The 18,312-nt window shown below is 39.6% G+C and overlaps 1 protein-coding gene across 9 annotated transcripts in view; it reads right to left on the minus strand.

The window, feature by feature from the left end:
* The window catches only part of ndst1a (N-deacetylase/N-sulfotransferase (heparan glucosaminyl) 1a), a 143,343-nt gene that overhangs the window by 43,117 nt on the left and 81,914 nt on the right, over positions 1 to 18,312 (minus strand). For 3 of the 9 annotated variants that reach the window (XM_057850241.1, XM_057850242.1, XM_057850250.1), the window contains 2 exons: positions 12,634 to 13,601; positions 5,300 to 5,782 (listed from right to left, as the gene is read on the minus strand). In XM_057850241.1, coding sequence (XP_057706224.1) covers positions 5,300 to 5,782; positions 12,634 to 13,179 — 1,029 coding nt within the window. In that variant the 5' untranslated portion in view covers positions 13,180 to 13,601. Of the gene's footprint in view, positions 1 to 5,299; positions 5,783 to 12,633; positions 13,602 to 14,217; positions 14,337 to 14,428; positions 14,554 to 16,531; positions 16,579 to 18,312 lie in introns of all 9 variants that reach the window. The other 6 variants (XM_057850245.1, XM_057850243.1, XM_057850247.1 and 3 more) reach the window with 4 other exon arrangements.

The raw sequence follows: 18,312 nt of genomic DNA on the forward strand, positions 1-18,312 counted from the left end.
TTTTTACGGACTGTAACTTCGCTTGCTAATTCCCACTAGCAGTTCTGGGGTTCCTGTCTATCCGTCCTGGGAGTGGATCTCTCCTGACTGTGGTACTCCCCGAGGTTTCTCATTTTTCTCCCAATTGACTCTGGAGTTTTTGGAGTTTTTCCTTGCCAGCATGGAGGGTCTTAAGGATAGGTGATACCCAGGACTTGAACTGTATCTATTCATTTTTGTTGCTTCATTTCTGTAAAGCCCTTTGAGACATTGTTGTTGTGATTTAGGGCTATACAAATAAAATTGAATTGAATTGAATTGTTGAAAGCACAAAGATGTGTACTAAACAACTAGCACATTTACATTTTGCATTTTGTTTTCTTACTGTACAGAAAATGAACCGAACTGTGACCTCAAAACAGAGGTACGTACCGAACAAAGATTTTTGTGTACAGTTACACCCCTATAAATAAGTAAAATTTTCATCCTTCTGCTGTGAATTGGAATGAGTATCACAAGTAAACGTCCAATCATTTTGAAGTGGGAGGGTGGACTTCCCTCCCAATTAAAACAGATTGGACGTCTATGACCATCGGTGGCAGCCAATGCCAGGCAGTTTGTTATTTTAGGGGCATTTCATATCATTTTGAGTTGATTTTTGGTCACTTGTGCATTTGCAAGTCAGTTGCTGTTGATTTTGGGTTACCAAAAAAGAAGCGACTCAAGAATGTCCACAAATGAATAGGAAGTGACTCAAAAATCAACAGGAGGTAACCTGTAAATGTCCTAAAATGAACAGGAAGTGACCTGTTAAGGCCCACAAAGGGAAAACAATATCAACTAGGTGTGGGAACCTCTTGGTAGCGCAAGATACGATACGATTTGCGATACAAAGCTCACGATAACGATGATCTGACGATATCGCGATACAACGATTATCAATACATTGGTCAGGAAATCATTCTAGGATATTCTACAAACAACTAATAAACAGAAAAACAAGCTTCTGCTGTGAATTGAAATGAGTATCACTAGTAGACGTCCAATCCGTTTGAACTGGGAGAGTGGCAGCGAATGAACGTTCATTCACTGCCATCCCTCCCACTTCAAACGGATTGAACGTCTATGGCTGTCAGTGGTAGCCAATGTCAGGCAATGAGGTAATTTTGGGCCATTTAAGGCCATTTACCTGTTGATATTCAGTTACTTCCTGTTGATTTTGGGGTATTTTATGGGTCACTTACTGTTTATTTGAGTTACAGAGGAGGAAGTGACCTGGGAATCACCCAAATGAATAGGCAGTGACTCAAACTCAACAGGAAATGACCTGTGAATGCCCTAAAATGAACCGCAGGTGACCTGTAAATGCCCTGAAAATCGGACAGAATGACTGAATGCTCTGGTTTCGAATGAACTAACGTTCCCAGTCTAAATGGATTGGGCGTCGTGCACCGTCAATGCACCCTTAGAGTTAACTGAGACACTATTATGGTGGAAGATTTTGGTAGCAGCTTGTTGGTTCCTTTTTATTTTATTTTTTCGACATTGACACCTTTTTAAAACGATATCTTGATTCTTGGCAGGAGCATATCGATAACCTTTTAGGATACAAAGTATCACGATATATCACCATTTCGATATTTTATCACACCCCTAATATCAACACGGAATGACGTGAAATGCCCCAAAATCTGCTCATTGCCTGTTGTTAGAATGAAGCTAGGTTTATGTACACATAGCTTGGCTAAAAAGAACATGCAGGAAGTCGATGTAGCTTTTCTTGAGGTTGGTAGCTGCTCCCCCAGTTTCTGTGATAGCAACCCTCTTTATTAAGGGGAGTATAAAAGACTAGGAACAGCAGGAAAGCAACAGAGCATAGAATAGAATACAGGTGGTCCCCGGGTTACGAAAGAGTTCCGTTCCTACGCTGGCGACTAGAGGCGTGCAAAATTTCCGATTCTTAGATTATTAGCGATTCGGCCGTGGAAGATTCGAGAACGATTCACAAACATCCAAATTCCGGTTATTGAATTATACCAGGTAAAGCGGAAATAAAACACAGTCAGCGCGGTCTTCAGGACGCAATGAGGAACGGACCGAGAGTAAATATATGTTCAACTCATGCTGTGAGATAAAAATAAAAAATAAAAATACCTGACTGCGGCCGTCAGCCGCTACCAACAGCGCCCAGTTGCTAGTTACTACAAACATACGGCTCTGGTAGGTATCACATATATCTAGAACTAGATGTGAAATGACAGACGACGGCCGTGTTAGATCATATACCAAGAACGAGATGCGAAATGACAGACTTTCCCGCGCTAGTAAACAGGCGCCATCTTAAAGCAGTTGACTTCTCTAGAAGGCTTTGTTGTAGCGAACCTAATTACTTTTTATCTAAAAAAAAAAAAAAATAACCCAAATAGATTCAAGATTTTGCCTATCTTTAAATGATGAAACAGTTTTAAAACTTTCACGTCGAAAGTAGACAGAAGGGAAATTATGGAATAACAGGAGCAATTTTAACAACTTTAATGGTTGATTCACAACATTAAATTAATTGAATGTAGTTTAAAGCTGCCGATACAAAATGGGGACTTGAGTATTTTATTTACTGTTTTTAACGGTTAACTTGATACTGAAATTGTAGTTTGTTTAGCCTGAAAGGATTTTTGAACAATTTTGGAACTAGAGTACAAAAAATTAAAAGCGGGGGGGTTGTGGTGCATCAAGAATCGATTTATAATCGAATTGGAGCCTCTGAATCGTAATCAAATCGTGAGGTGCCCAAAGATTCCCACCTCTACTGGCGACGTAACCCGAATTTCTGCGTAGGAATGAATTAACTCTTCAACTACCCCTAAATCTCAAAATAACTATCCAAAAACATTATACGTCTTTGCACCATCTTCGCCAAGATGTTGCAGCTCAGTCCTAGCTACACAGCGAGCTAAGCTCCAAAATGACAATGTCAGACGTCCGTGTGGTTTGCTGACTTTATTCAGCTGCTCATGACATCAACACTTGCAGAATGAAACCAAAATAAAAATAAAATTAAATCAGTTTCATCTTCAATAACAGCAATAGCGTACCGCAGGAATGCTATTTTTACACCGCAAAGCTGCGTGACGTCACCATCGTAAACCGGAAGGGGGTCAAAATAGAAGTGCGCTCGCATACAAACTATGCTAAAACTGCCGGTAGGCTTACAAAAAAAGAGCATGCCGAGTAAACACTGCTGCTATGGTACTTGTAGAAAACGACTCAACATTACGACCGTCCATATATGAAGGATGTTTTCGTCATACGTTTCCCGAAGCCAAAAACTCAGAAGGGGGAAAAAATGTGAACAACGCATCAACTTGTGCGGACGTCCAGAAGACCAGTTTAACACCAGCAGGGTGAAGCCATTCACTTTATAAGTTTATATGCAGTAAAGATTTTGTTGGGGCTGATCCATTGCCTGCCACAGCCTGCCCCAAAGAGGTAAGCCATTTTGATATTTTTACTTATTTTTTAGCGTATCGTTTTGCCGCGCTGCTTCTGTCTGACGATGAATGACCGGAACAAAAATAAAATTTTATTTATATATCACAAATGTCATGTAGGCTTATTTTTCTAAAATACGGATATCTAAGTAAATTAGCCATGTTTGGCCTTAGTCGTTTTGTAGTAAGCCTGTTCATGCCTACAGGTAGGCTCTAGATTTAACAGCTTTACCTTTTCTGTTGTAAAGAAACAACCTTCGTAAGGGGGGATGGCAATAAATTAATAGAATTAAGATTTTGTAGCAGATGATGTTGTTGAGTCTTGATAGCTCGTTGAGTAGACGTGTTGCCGTGTTCGGCCGCTCGTGTCTCTCGTGACTCTGGAGTGTCTGTGCCGGAAACGCGCGCGACAACAAAGTTTTCCCTTCGGAACACAACATGCTCCACATAAGTTACATAGGTGAATTCTGTTATAAGGTAGTGATTACTACAAATTGTTATTGATGAAAAAAATTAAAAGTGTTCGTTGGCTGTCACTGAGTAGCGTTTGCGATCGCTAACTAAGAATAGAAATATAAATTACCCCCAGAACGGTCAGAGACGTAAGACAACCAGAGGATACAGTATAATATAAGAAAGACAGGGCATATGGTGGTAAAGGATAGCCTGTTGAAACAGAAGTGTCATTGTCAGTGGTGTAAGGCAATGCACACAAGAAAAACGTGTCGATGAAAAAGCTACCTCTGGATAAGGCTCTTTTCTCCCTATCTTTTTCAGCCCTCGACACTCAAGCCATCTCTTCAAACTGAACTTTTGTATGTTCTTCCACATCTTTACCAGTGAATCTGGCACCAGGGACATCATTTTCGGACACAATTGGTAGGTTTAGCTCAGTAAACATCTCGGGACAAACGCGTTTGATCCCCATAGCAACAGTTGCTAACGTCATGAATATTAATGATCAAAGGTGACGTGTTACCTGCGGTACGCTATTCAAATTTGCGTTTATAACTAGCTGTTGATACCGAAATAACAATCCACACAAACGATTATCCCCAAGTATTTGACCACAATTGAAAACGTACAATAAACAGTACAGATGTATTACATACAGGTGTTGCCTCTGTGGATGCTTCACAAGCAACAAATGTGCGCGCAGGTTCGCAGCTTTAATCTTTCCATTCTCTCGCTCACTCGGTTGCACGGCTTCTTCGTGGGAGCAAATGCGCTCTTCCTCATGTGTGCGCTCTTCTTCTGTGCGCAAATACGTTCTTCGTGTGTACATGCGCTCTTACTCACGTGTGGAAGTCCTACCTGCTCTATGCTTTCTGTGCCAAAATAAAAAGCATTAAGCAAAAAACAAAATAGACTGGAGACAAAACGGCGTCGTTAATTCGAAATCACGGAAATCGGATAAGTCGTAAATCGGGGACTACCTGTACACTGACTACATGGGGCCACATGGCCCAGGACAAAGGAAAAAGCTGAGTAACATAAATAAAGCATAAATGTTAACTCTGTGCACAACAATTCTAACACTTAGCACTGGCTGCCACTGACGGTCATAGACGTCCAATCCGTTTGAAAGGGGAGGGTTGGCAGCGCTGCCAACCCTGCCACTTCAAATGGATTGAACCTCTACTGGTGATAAACTCATTCCAATTCACAACAGAAGGATGAAAATAGCTTGTTTTTCTGTTTATTTTACCTTTATCCTGTTTACCTTTTTACAACGATACATCGATTCTTGGTGGAAGCTTATCGATGCCCTTTAGGGCAATAAACTATCGCGATACATTACTTTTTCGATATATCGTAACACCCCTACTCACCTTTACATCAGGCACCTTCATGCGGGTGCCCTCTTTTCCCACAAAGATGTCATCCACGTCTACCAGGATGTAACGCTCCAGGGACAACGAGAGTCTCTTCCCAGTAAGAAAGGCCACGGCGTCCACAAACACCAACTTATGGAGCCAGAAGACCAAGTTATTCCCAAAAAGGACCCTCTGGATGCCATCGTGAAGGCCCAAGTCCTGCACCACCGACGGAAGTAGAGCAACATTCTGCCCCATGGAAGGAATGCTCTCAGCCGATTGCGTTTTGGCCAGCAACACTGGCTCGTAAGTCGAGTGGTTGGATTGGAATACGGTCCAGTCATCTCCAGGCAGCGGACCAGGCAGCGGCTGCCCGGATCGGGTGATAAAGAGCAGGGGTGACTTTGAGTTGACTGTGCAGTCCTTCAGACCCAAGTTGGAGTGGAGAAAGAGAGGGAATCCTTTCAGCTGTGCACTCAGCAGACTGTTCTCATTGGCCTGATCAAAAGGAGAGAGAAATCACACCAATTCATCACACAGCATAAAGTTGAGGACAGAAATATATCGGGTTTAATTCCCAGAATTCTCCTATCATGTGCGAAATAAGGAATGTCAGGCCTACTCAAATGTGAATGCATGAGGCAGATTCTACCTGCTATGCTCAATCTGCTCTGATCTGAGACTGCAAACAAAATGAACAGCCCTCCTGCCGTTCTTTTTAACATTCAAAGACAGGGGTTTAGCGCGTATTCATTGTAACACCTAAAATCCCCATTTTCCAGGACGCCATGCTTTTGTGTGTTGTTGTTGTTGTTGTTTTTTTTTGACAAGACATAATTTATTCTATTAACAGATATATACAGCATGTAGTGGATGCTATTGCTTAGTTTATATTATTGCTCAGTAAATATCAATGAAATATTTACTACCAATTTCTTGGAATGTAATTCTGTTTCAAATAAAATGAAAACCCTGCCATGAGCATGTCTCGTCTAGTATTCACAACTATCCAGTTTATTCATTCTTAGCAAGCAGGAACAAGGCAGGTTTCATAATTACGGGGAGGCGGGACTGTCCCCCGCAAACATGCAACTGGATACCTATATACAGCATGTTATTGTTTTTTTATGTAGTTGCATTTTAATTACAGAATACAGTGGTACTTCTACTTACGAACGTCTCTACAAACATTATTTTCAGGTTACGACACGTTTAAACAGGAAAATATTGGCTCTTGTTATGAAAGAAATTTCAGGTTACGAGAGGCAAAAATACAATACTGTAAAAGATACGTATGTAGTTCCGGCTTTCTTTCAAATGTCGCGCCATAAGGTCCTGATGCCTTATTGGTCACAATAATTCCCATCATGAGGGTTGGGCATCGTTTGAATTTGAGCGGTTCCGATTCGGGCTCCAAACGATTCAGATTCTTTTGAAAATGGGTCAGGCGTTAAAAAGGTGAGAAGGGTGTGGAGGAAATATGTTCCGGTACAGTAGGGCTGTCCCAAACAACTAATTTTCTCCCGATTAGTCAGCCAACTATTTTTTCGATTGTCAACTAATAATTTTTTTTTTTTACTAATTTAGCAATTAAATTTTTGTTGACGCTTATTAATTCACAAAAACCGTTGGAACATAAATTCTTTATTAAACTACAAATAAACATGTAAATAACAATAATTAATCACACATAAACAATGAGATTAGTGCTGCAACGATTAATCGATTAACTCGAGTATTCAATTAGAAAAAACTATTCGAATTAAATTTTGCTGCTTCGAGTATTCGTTTAATTAAAGCGGCGTTGTCATGGTTTGTTTTGAAAGTGTATGCATTTTGGGTGGATACACTGCCCTCTGCCTAATTTCACATTAATCCAGTTTCTCCCTGTTAAGACCAACATAAGGAGGTTAAGTTTTTGTTTGAGCTAATGTTTTTTTAATGCATTTGTAATTTAGTTTATAGGTATATTTAGCCATTTTTTGTGGGAATATGAGTTTGAACTACTTGTTAATAGCATTGTAAAAAAAAAAAAAAAAGTTGCCATTTTATAGCATTTAAACTCACGGATTTTTGCTATGTACGTTAGCGAATTGTTCTTTGTTGTACATATATCCTCATTTATTCATTGTTTTATACAGTCTGAGGCTCAGGTCAGGTATTTTATTTTTTTTATGTTCCTTATCCGCTTACTCGATTATTCAAAGTAGTTCCTCCATTAATCGACTACTAAAATAATCGATAGCTGCAGCCCTAAATGAGATCAAATGCTGATAGCATTTACTAATGCATAAGAATGGAATGTAAACAGATTCAGAACAGTGACTTCACCTTTCAAACATTATTCAAAACAATTATTAAAAAATATGTAGCATTATTATTATAGTAGCTATACTACTATATACTATATAATAGTATTATAATAATTATTCATTGCCAATCATATTTTTCATAAAGGGTGTCATTTTAAAGCTATTCTTAGTGTAGAATCTGAATTCCGTAGATTTATTGTATTTACATATTATAGTATTAATTTTGAAGTATGTGGAATTAACTCCAGAAATCGTTATCTATATGACGAACATGACGCGCTTTTATTTTGAAATATTCACCGGAGGTACAATCGCTAAAACGCTAACCCAGGGGTCGCGTTAACCGAATATTTTCCGTCGTTGACCGTTTTTTAAAAACTGTGACGGAAAAAACTGAAGTCCATCCGTCATTTTGACAGGTTGCAATTCACACCCTAGACCACAGGGTGGCGAGTGAGCATATTAATTAGCTATTGTCTCTCTTGATGCATGACGTCATTGGCCTTACTCGGAAAAATGTCAAGGCAACTGAGTGTTTGCCTGGCACGGCCAGACTGTTCTCCCTGTATTTTTCTAACACTGAGAGAAAAGTCTGGGACACAGCCTCTTGAGTAGGTACAAAATCAATCGACAAATCAGATTTGTTTATTTGCGTGACGTGTTCTTCACGAGCAATGTCACTCTTGCGCGCCGAAAGTCGTCTCTACAACAACACGGATGGCGAACGGGACAGCCGAGAATATGTTCCAATCCGCGGTAAATTCAGTTTTAAATGAGCTAAAACACATTGACACGAGACATTGACAACAGTCTGTCTCGCGCAAGCCATGTTGAATAAACTCCGTCCTCCTCGTATGTTTACTTCCGCGCGCAAGTCCCTCGTCGCTTTGCTAACGGCACGTCTGCCCGTCGCTGATTGGTGCGCTCCGCTGTCTGTTTGCCTCTTGTTAAGCTTGTTCGGACAGAATATTAATTAAAAATTAATGAAAACTAAATACTATTGAATATGTCATTATTATCCTTTTAAAAATGTAAGTGACGGGTAAAAATAGATTATGACCGGATTTTTATGACACTGTCAGTCAAAATGACAGACAACGAAAAAGTGTAGCGTAACCTCTGCGCTAACCGTACGCTTAACACTCCGCAAAAAAGCACTTTTTGTCATTGCTTGTGGTGTCACTAATAGATTTTTTTTTTTTTTCATTTTTTTCGTTTGCAAATTCTGTTAACCAGCGGTTTTTCATGTTTGAAGTGTCACCTTTTAACCGCAAGTTTGCACTTTGGAGAAGACTGTCAATGTTTTATAGCAGGCTAAAGTAGGTTGTCTTTTTCCCCATTAGTTTCAATATAGCAATGCTAACGTTTACAGTGTTTAATAAAGATGTGTTTCTTATTTTGTATGCCTGAACTGTAATTCTACGGTGTGTTGATGACCAATAAACATCTGTGAAAAGAACTGGGGTCTCACATGTCATCTACACGCACGCACAAATGAATGAATGCACGCACGCGGTGATGAAACGCAGACGTGAAAATTACCACCCTCCTTTTTATTTACCTTGTGATAAATTGACTCATTGCATATCGCGATAGGCTTAGCAACTTCAATAAAACATGTTGTTAGTTAGTTATATGGACTTCCGACACCCCCTCCTCCTTCCAAAATCTTTTTCCTCGGATCTACACAAGTCACCCTTTTTGACTTCAAAAACGGCGAATTTTGCCGAAGCTTTTCATGCCTGCTTTTAATAGGTCGGGTAAAAAAAAAAAAAATAAAAAATAAAAAAAATTACATAGTTTTATATTAATTTCTTAACTTCTCGATTATTTTTTAAATTATATGAACTTTCAATTAACAAGCTATTTTTCACTTGTATATAAATAACAGTCTTTGAACTTGAATATGATGAATATTCTTTCCACAGGCCTGCACTTTCACAAAGATGTTTATTTTTCAAAAGCTCACAGAGAAAACGTTAACACATTCTTTTGCCAATGTTTTAGTCTGTTTTATGCTGCAGGCATTTATTGTATCGCCTCGTTTGTTTTAGGTGGTATTTCTACAAGTTACTTAAGGGGGAGTGTTCTGTCCCTTGATCTTAGGTTGACTACTTTATAAGTTTGATTTCTTTCTAAAATGATATATTGTTTATCTGTCCACAAGATGTCACTATTGTAACTCCGGACTCTACAGTTTGTTTGTTTTTTTTGTTTTGCTATGTGCGCTTGGCTTCCCCGAGTGCTGACTTTCTGGAAGCAACAGGCAAAAAGAACTTATTACTTAAGTTGAAAAAGAATGCTTTAGGTGAACAGACACTACACACCTCCTCTGCGCTACACATCGTTGGGAACTCTGGATAAAAAAAAATAATCTGTAAGTTTACAAGGCTCAACAGTGGGTCTGATTATTTCGGTGTCTTTATTCGGTTACTTTGTTGTCATTTACTGTATGTGAAGCGAAGCAGCACGTTTTTGTGCTAAGCTAAATTAGCCACTTCATTTGATTTGCTCTTGACGGAGCTAGTCTTCATGTGGCTTCTTCTTCGTGGTTTTCGGCAGCTCTATTTTCTGGTCGGCGGTCAGGGCATCGAAACTTGGAATAGAAATTTTAAAAATTCCAATGGTTCTGGGAGAACTGGAGTTTTAGTCATGGATCCCATCGATGCTCGATGCCCATCCCTACCCATCATGCTCTCCTGCTCTCCTACTGGCCTATTGTTGATGATGTTTCAATTTGGGTGGCGCAGAATGATAACATGCACAGGCGCAACAGTGTTATTGTTCATGTAGCGATCGACGTCTGAGCCAAATGAGCACAAGGCTCCTCGTGTTTTTGTCTCACGAAGAGTTTAAGCCCACAGACGGTTCATTACATTAGAGCATAGGTCGCCTCGCCTTTTTGTGTCACAATAAGTGAGATAGGCGATAGGCACCATCGATCTCATGCAAGAAGACATTGCCTCACTCGAAAATTTTTTTTTTTTTCCTTTGCATTTTGTTCTATCTACTTGCAGGTATTAATGGTTAGGTTGGACATATGGAATGATTCAAATTTGTTTGGCTGTTGTTTAATTCCAGTTTTACCCCAATTATAAAATTTTATGTGGCTTGTCAGTAGTGCTTGGAACAGATTACGGATGTAAAACGCATCTCTATTTAAGTAATTTTCGGGTTATGAGATAAGGGAGTTCCAAAAAAATCGATTTTTAGATGCATCGCGATTTGACACGTGACTACTCGATTACGATTCATAAAAGTTCAAAAACTAACTTTCCCTCGTAAATTTATGACAGCCGCTCGTAGTGGAACGAAATTCAAGACACGTCTGCCACCCGGACACCTTTAATGGACCCACGCACAATGTTATGATGGATGCTGCCGGTTACTGAGTAAGAGATTTACTCCTTTTCAAAAGACTGGAAAATAAATTTGTGTATGAGACAGGCAGGCCCCGGCGGTCACGTTTCTGTGTTATTTTTAGAGCGAGAGGGGAAGAGAGATATTTCGTTGCTCCTTGTCTTTCACCTGTCCAGCAGTAGGTTCAAGTCGTGTTAATTGGAAAAAGTCCCTAGTGTGTTGCTAATCCCGTGTCCGTCTAACAGAGGTGAGTACACGAACCCTCTTGTACTGTTTAGTCTTTATTCTTGTTGTTTTTAGAGATGTTACTACTTAGCGCCGAGCGCTATGCTAATTAGCGACTTCGTTAATTTGTTTGGTGGTGTACATTAATTTCCTCTAGATGCAGAACGTTTAAACCCAGTACAGCAGTAATACTACAAACATGCAAAATAGTACAGAAATCTGAAAAAAAAAGTATATTGGTTATGGTCTTATTTCTAAAGACACTTCGTTTGTTACCAGAAAATTTGGAATTCATTCCATCAGTGTAAATTTTATTTTATTGTTCAGAAAATAAGTACTGCCTTTGGAACAGCTAATGGTTTTGCACCTTCTTGTGAAAAAGAGTATCTCAAGGTCAGCTGGGTGTTGTATGGCATGTTAAGAAATAAGGACTGCATTTAAAATGGTTAATGTTTTTACACTTTCTTGTTTAAAAAACAAAACAAAAAACAAAGAACAAAAAAACAAACAAACAAAAAAAGCTGTTTAAGGGCAGCTCTTTGTTGGATGGGAATTTTTCCACCATTGAATCATTAGGATATTTTGAATAAATAATGGACATAAATTTGTTTGGCTACTTTATTGATTAGTAATGGACGAAGCATTGATAATCGTGATAACCGTGATCATCGGCAATACCGTGATCATCGTTTAATAATAGAATCGTAGCACCCTTAATCGTAATCGAATCGAATCGTGGGGTGCCTAGAATGGCACACCCCTAATATAAGACTACTTACTACCAATTAATTTTATAAGTCGAGATACCACAGTACATCAAAAGTAATTTTCAACAGTTTTAAACATTAGCTCTCAACGTGAAAAAAACTAAATGGTGTTTTTTTGTCATATGCCCCTAAAAATAATGAACCTAAGTGTAAACCATGTAATGCAAATTGTATTGCATGTGTGTTGATTGTATTGTACCATACTTGGACATTCAGAGATCGTGTAGCCTTATGTTATACGTTATTGGGATGCACTCCGTGTTTCTCATACTCTTCACTAAATCCCACCAAGCTTACATCATTACAGTACTATCTATTCATCTCTCCCTCTTGCTCTATATTTCTTCCATGCCTGTGAAGTGCTAAGTAAATAAATAAATAAATGTGAAAACTGGGCTTGGGCTAATAGGTTCTCGGGATTAAAGGCAAGCGTGAGATGAGGAAAGAATGAACTACATTTTAGGACAAAAGAAAACAAAGAGGGAAGAGCTAGATGGGAGCGTGAACTATGCCAGACTTCCAAATTGAAAATGATACAACATGAGATGGCATGAAAGGGGACTAAGTGATATTGAACCAAGCAGAATTTTCCGACCCCATCTGCTTTAAGATGCCAGATGGACAAGGCAGGAGGTGTGATTTAGAGCTAGGGGGGTACAGAGTAAAGGGGGTGATGTGTCCTAACCTTGAAGAAGCCAATGATGCCGACGCCGTATTCCACACAGTATTTATCCAGCAGCTCTCTGTTCCACGCGTCCAGGTTAACGTACTTGAGAATGTTCTCATAAATCACCAGTGTGAAACGTCCTCTCTCCTTGTCTGTCAATGTGGGCATGTCCCCCTTTCCAGGTGATATTTCTGTCCGGTACTGGAAGCGGCCAGACTCCAAAATGGCCACAATCTCCTGACCCAGTTGAGAATACTGACTTTCTACAAACACCAAAACTACAGGATCTGTCCTGGCCCCTGCAGGATCGACTCCGGGCCCTCCTGAGACGCTCCGCAAGGGTAAAAGTCGAGACGGCGTGACCCTTAGGTCGTCCGAGTCGGCCGACGCCCCCTCTGCCCCCGACACGCCCCCTCCTGATGGCTCCAGCTCCCGCTTGACGCCATAGAGGAAGTAGGCCGAGATGAAGACGCTGACAGTGCAGAATAGAAACAGGAGGAGGAGGGATGTCTGCAGAGGGAGGAGACGTACCAGCCGACGGAGGCGAGTCACGCATCCCAGCATCGTCTCTCGCCACACCACTCCCCCCCGCAGGAGGGTTGAAAATGACGAGCTATGACTATTCACGAAGGAAAAATTAGTCTTTTTTTAAACAAACCACTAAAGGTGTTGAGATGGCAGCTGCAGCAGCTACTGGAGAAAGAAATGAGATGGTTTCACGTTGGCTCTCCCTCATATTGCCAATGCTGCTTATGTCACCATGGCAGAGAAGTGGGAGGCCTTAGATCGCTGGTACACACTTGTGCCTCAGAGGAGAAACTGACAGGACAAGTCACTGGTGGGTAAACATGATGGAAGACTCCATCACCTGCCCATCATTAGAGCTTCCCAACCATGTCCTCTGTAGGTTTTGATTAATATTTTTGATTGGAGAATGACCTCAGAAGGCAAATAAGGTCACGGGTGTCATGTAGGCAGCAGGATCCCTGCAAAACAAGACAAAAAACATTTAAGTACAGTATCGCATAAAAATTACATAGTAATTTTCACAGGGTGTACACCCTTTCCTTGTGTGGATTTATAGGTTTGTAGAAGTTTACACTCACTCAGAAGGTTTATTCCAAAGTAAAGTCGTTCTTGTGCTCACCTACGCAGAAGTAAGCGATGCCAATTCCCCCTACACAAACACCCAAGCTGTGCGCACAAAAGTAAACACCCACAACAGTGCAGGCTTCACTGAATTAATATGCAGAGTGTGACTGAAAGATTAGTTTACAGAAAGATAATTTCTCAAGCCATAGGTCTAGCTGAAAAGTGAAACTTACTTTTCAATGTGATACAATGGCTAAACACACTGCTTACAAGATACCACACCACCTCAATACCACAAGTTCACAATTCTAAATAAGCAACCACAACAGTATTTCCAGTAAACAGCAAAACCTACTTTGCTGAAACCAATGTTGTTTTTGGTAGATTTTTAATTTTTGTTTTAGGGACCATTTACATGGTGACGATGCGACACCAAGACACAACAATTATGTTGCGGAATGGCCTCGCCTTTATATGGTGACCGGGAAAACAGAAGGCGAAGACGCAAACCTATGATCCCGGGCTCCAAAGTCGAAGGATTCAATTAGAGGGCTTGCTCCGCAACAAAGCTCTCGCGCAGATGACGTCAGCACTCGCACATGTCACTTTGGGCTTGCGCACCACTGCTACTAAACATTAAAAACAACAAACATGGCGGAATATCGGCTTTAATTGACTGTTTTTCTAATATTTGTCATTTCAATATGTTTAATGTTTGCACCTTTTGGAACAAAAGAAAAATGCCATTGCTTGGAGTGGGCGGGTATGTTGTCTTCCGGGCTGAGGAGGTTGATTGTGTCAAGGAAGTGCATAACTGGCTGTCACCTTGTAAATCTGCACTGGCCCCTGATATGAATAGATGAAACGAATTGCAACATCCTTCGAATGGAGACGGAACCAAAGAAATACAAACATGAAATTTGTCGTATTCTTGGAGCATGACCACGTAAACAGCCCCTTAGTCTTATGGACGAAAATACTTAACTATAATTTTCGGACTACAAGTCACACCTGAGTATAAGTCGCAGCAGCCATAACATGCCCAACGAAGAGGAAAAAAAAACACACAAGTCGCACCGGAGTATAAGAAACATTATTAGGGGAAATTTACTTGATAAAATCCAACACATAGAACAGATATGTCATCTTGAAAGGCAATTTAAAATAAAAATATAATACAGAACAAAATGCTGAATAAGTGTACAGTACAATAATGTTACATGATGCATGAACAACGAAATGCAAACATGGCCGGTATGTTAAAATAACATAGCTATTAATAGTTATTCAGATAACTGTAGCATAAAGAACATGCTAACAAGTTTACCAAACCATCAGTGTCACTCCAAAACACCAAAATAACATGTGAAATGATACAATAATGTGTTAATAATTTCACACAAGTCGCTCCAGAGTATAAGTCGCACCCCCAGCCAAACTATGAAAAAAAACTGCACCTTATAGTCCAAAAAATATGGTATTAGGCTTCGTCATATTTTTGTCATTTCAAAATGTGTCTTAGTTTTAGTCAACGAAATCTCAAACAAATTTAAACTAGTTTTAGTCGATAATTACTAAATTTCTTTTGTAAAATTCAAAAGTATAAGTCCAAAATTCAATTGAACATTGACAGATGAGCACATATTGTAGCATCGACAAGAACAACCCCAAGTGCGTGATGATAATACACACTCAGCAGGAAAACAGTACATTATTTTCAATTAATTAAACCCACCTGGACGCCACAAACTGTGAAAAAAAAAAAAGTTGACCGAGAGTTTGAGAGACGATGCTCGCCACGCTAAATGCTAACGATGACACTACGAGTTAGTATGTGATTATCACTCAGCACAGACCTTTACTGGCTAAAGAAACATTGCATATTGTTTCTTGCCAAGAAAATTAAACAAATCTTACCATGTGTTTTCAAACAAGCAAGATAGAGCGCAGCAGTGTTTTTCTTCTTCAATGATGACAAAAAATATACAAAAATATTTCGTCGAGAAACAATTTTTTTCATGACGATGACGAGCTAAACATGTGGCTTGGGAGACTAGGACATAACGAGAAGAATGCCAGTTTTCATCTGACGAGACGACAACGAGAACAAAATGCAATATCGTTTCTGTCATATGTTCACAAAGCATGACATTTTCATATTGTACATAGAGTACGTCAGCTTGCATTGTAGCAGTGTTTGGGTCGTGTCACTCATGTGAGATGAATGAATGAATGCTTTTTTTTGGACATGAGAAAATCAAAATAAAGATAATAAAGATGTGTAGCCCCGCTCCCTCCTCACAGGAGTTTAGGATGTATCTCAAGCTAGGCTGTGCTACATCTTGCTCATTTGGACAGACAAAGATTTTTTTTATCTTGGCAAGAGAGAATATGCAATGTTGCTTTAGCCATTAAAGGTCTGTGCTGAGTGGTCATCAGACGCTAAATGTAATTCCTAGCGTGAGGGTTGCATTCGTGTTAACATTAGCTCCAGAATGCTTCAGAATGGAGAGTGTCCTCTTAAAACACTGGCCAGTCTAAAGATGAGCCACTTGGCTTTCCTGGTCATCAAGTTTAGAGGATGTTAAACGCTCCGACAATTCAATTTAGGGCTGTCAAACAATTTTTAATCGAGTTAATCACAGCTTAAACATTAATTAATTGGAATCAATCGCAATTCAAACCATCTCTAAAATATACTATATTTTGCTGTTAATTATTTTTTTGGAATGGAAATATAAAACAATACGGACAAACATTCAACATACTGTACATAAGTACTGTATTTGTTTATTATAACAATAAATCCACAAAATGGCATTACCATCCGTTTCTGTTAAAGGGATCCACGGGTAGAAAGACTTGTAGTTCCTAAAAGATAAATGTAAGTACAAGTTATAGTAATTTTATATTACACATGGGCTCCCTGCTGTTCTTCCACAGTGTCTTTAACTACGTGAGGTATAGACCTTACCCACGTGACGTCACAACTCCGCTCTCCTGAATGGTACCGCCCACTTGTCCGTCAAAACATAGTGTTAACCTGTTACGGCTACGTACATTTCTCCTATTTACGGCGTGTTTTTCTGCTCCTTAACATTAATAATCAAAATGGTGAAGGCGTGTGTGGCTGTTGGTTGCACTAACAGAGAAGATGGAAGGAGGGACTTGAAGTTTTACCTTATTCCGAGGGATCCAAAGAGAGCGAAATGGACGGCTGCAATTCGACGTGAAAACTGGGCACCAAAAAATCACCACAGACTATGTAGTAGTCATTTTAAGATATACTTAGAGGGTTTTGGGCTGACAAATAACCACAATTAAGATCATTGCGAGGCTAATCGCCGACAACATACGACGTAGTACGACATAGTTTCAAATTCAAGATGTTTGTGACTTCCCTTTCTTCCACCATCGTTATTTTTTGAATAATATTTAGCTGGTACAAAGTGAAAGAAACTGGCCTCGTCTACGGGGCTGACAAATAACCACAATTAACATCATTGCGAGGCTAATCGCCGACAACATACGACGTAGTACGACATAGTTTCAAATTCAAGATGTTTGTGACTTCCCTTTCTTCCACCATCGTTATTTTTTGAATAATATTTAGCTGGTACCAAGTGAAAGAAACTGGCCTCGTCTACGGGGCTGACAAATAACCACAATTAAGATCATTGCTAGGCTAATCGCCGACAACATACACGTATGTATGTAGTGAGAGTGCTATCGCTAAACCATATAACATTAAAAGCCTTAACTCCATTGACAAATGACATGAAATACATTAGACTTGACAGTGGATGTTAGCAATAACAAAAGATTTTGAATTGAAAATTTCGTAACTCACCTTTCCAAGCACAAGATAGATTCCTGCCGAATTTTCGTGGACGAGGACCTGTTTCACCCAACCAGCAACGAAGTATTTATAAGCCTCCAAGCTCTTGAAGTTTTTCATATTTTCGTGAGAATAGGCTGATTTAGTGTGGACAAGATAATTGTAAATATCTGCGTAGCAGATGTCAGGCAGACAGGGCGAAGACAGTGGGTCGAAAAACATCGATTTGGGCATCGAATATGGATCTGGCGACTGTATAGAACGAAGCTTTTCCTCATAACGCCTTTTATGCAACAGATCCAGTGAGTTTGCGGCATCAGAAAGCACCGTGTCTTCCATGAAATGCATTTTAAATTCCGCCATCAATTGAAAACAATGCTAATACAGAGTCAAAATGACGGACAAGTGGGCGGAACCATACAGCGAGCACGTGGTTTTGTGACGTAGGTGGGTAGGGTCTATAGAGCTGGGAATCTTTGGGCACCTAACGATTCGATTACGATTCAGAGGCTCCGATTCGATTATAAAATGATTATTGATGCACCCCCCTTCTTTTATTTTTATTTTATTTTCTAAATGTTTTGTACATTAGTTCCAAAATTGTTCAAAAATACTCTCAGGCTAAACCAAACTACTATTTCAGTATCAAGTTAACATAACAGTAAACAAATATACAACAGTAAATAAAAAACTCAAGTTCCCATTCTGTATCAGCAGCCTTAAAATACATTCAATTAATTTAATGTTGTGAATCAACCGTTAAAGTT

This window comes from Corythoichthys intestinalis, chromosome 11, assembly GCF_030265065.1.
Source record: "Corythoichthys intestinalis isolate RoL2023-P3 chromosome 11, ASM3026506v1, whole genome shotgun sequence".
Classification (NCBI taxonomy): domain Eukaryota; kingdom Metazoa; phylum Chordata; class Actinopteri; order Syngnathiformes; family Syngnathidae; genus Corythoichthys; species Corythoichthys intestinalis.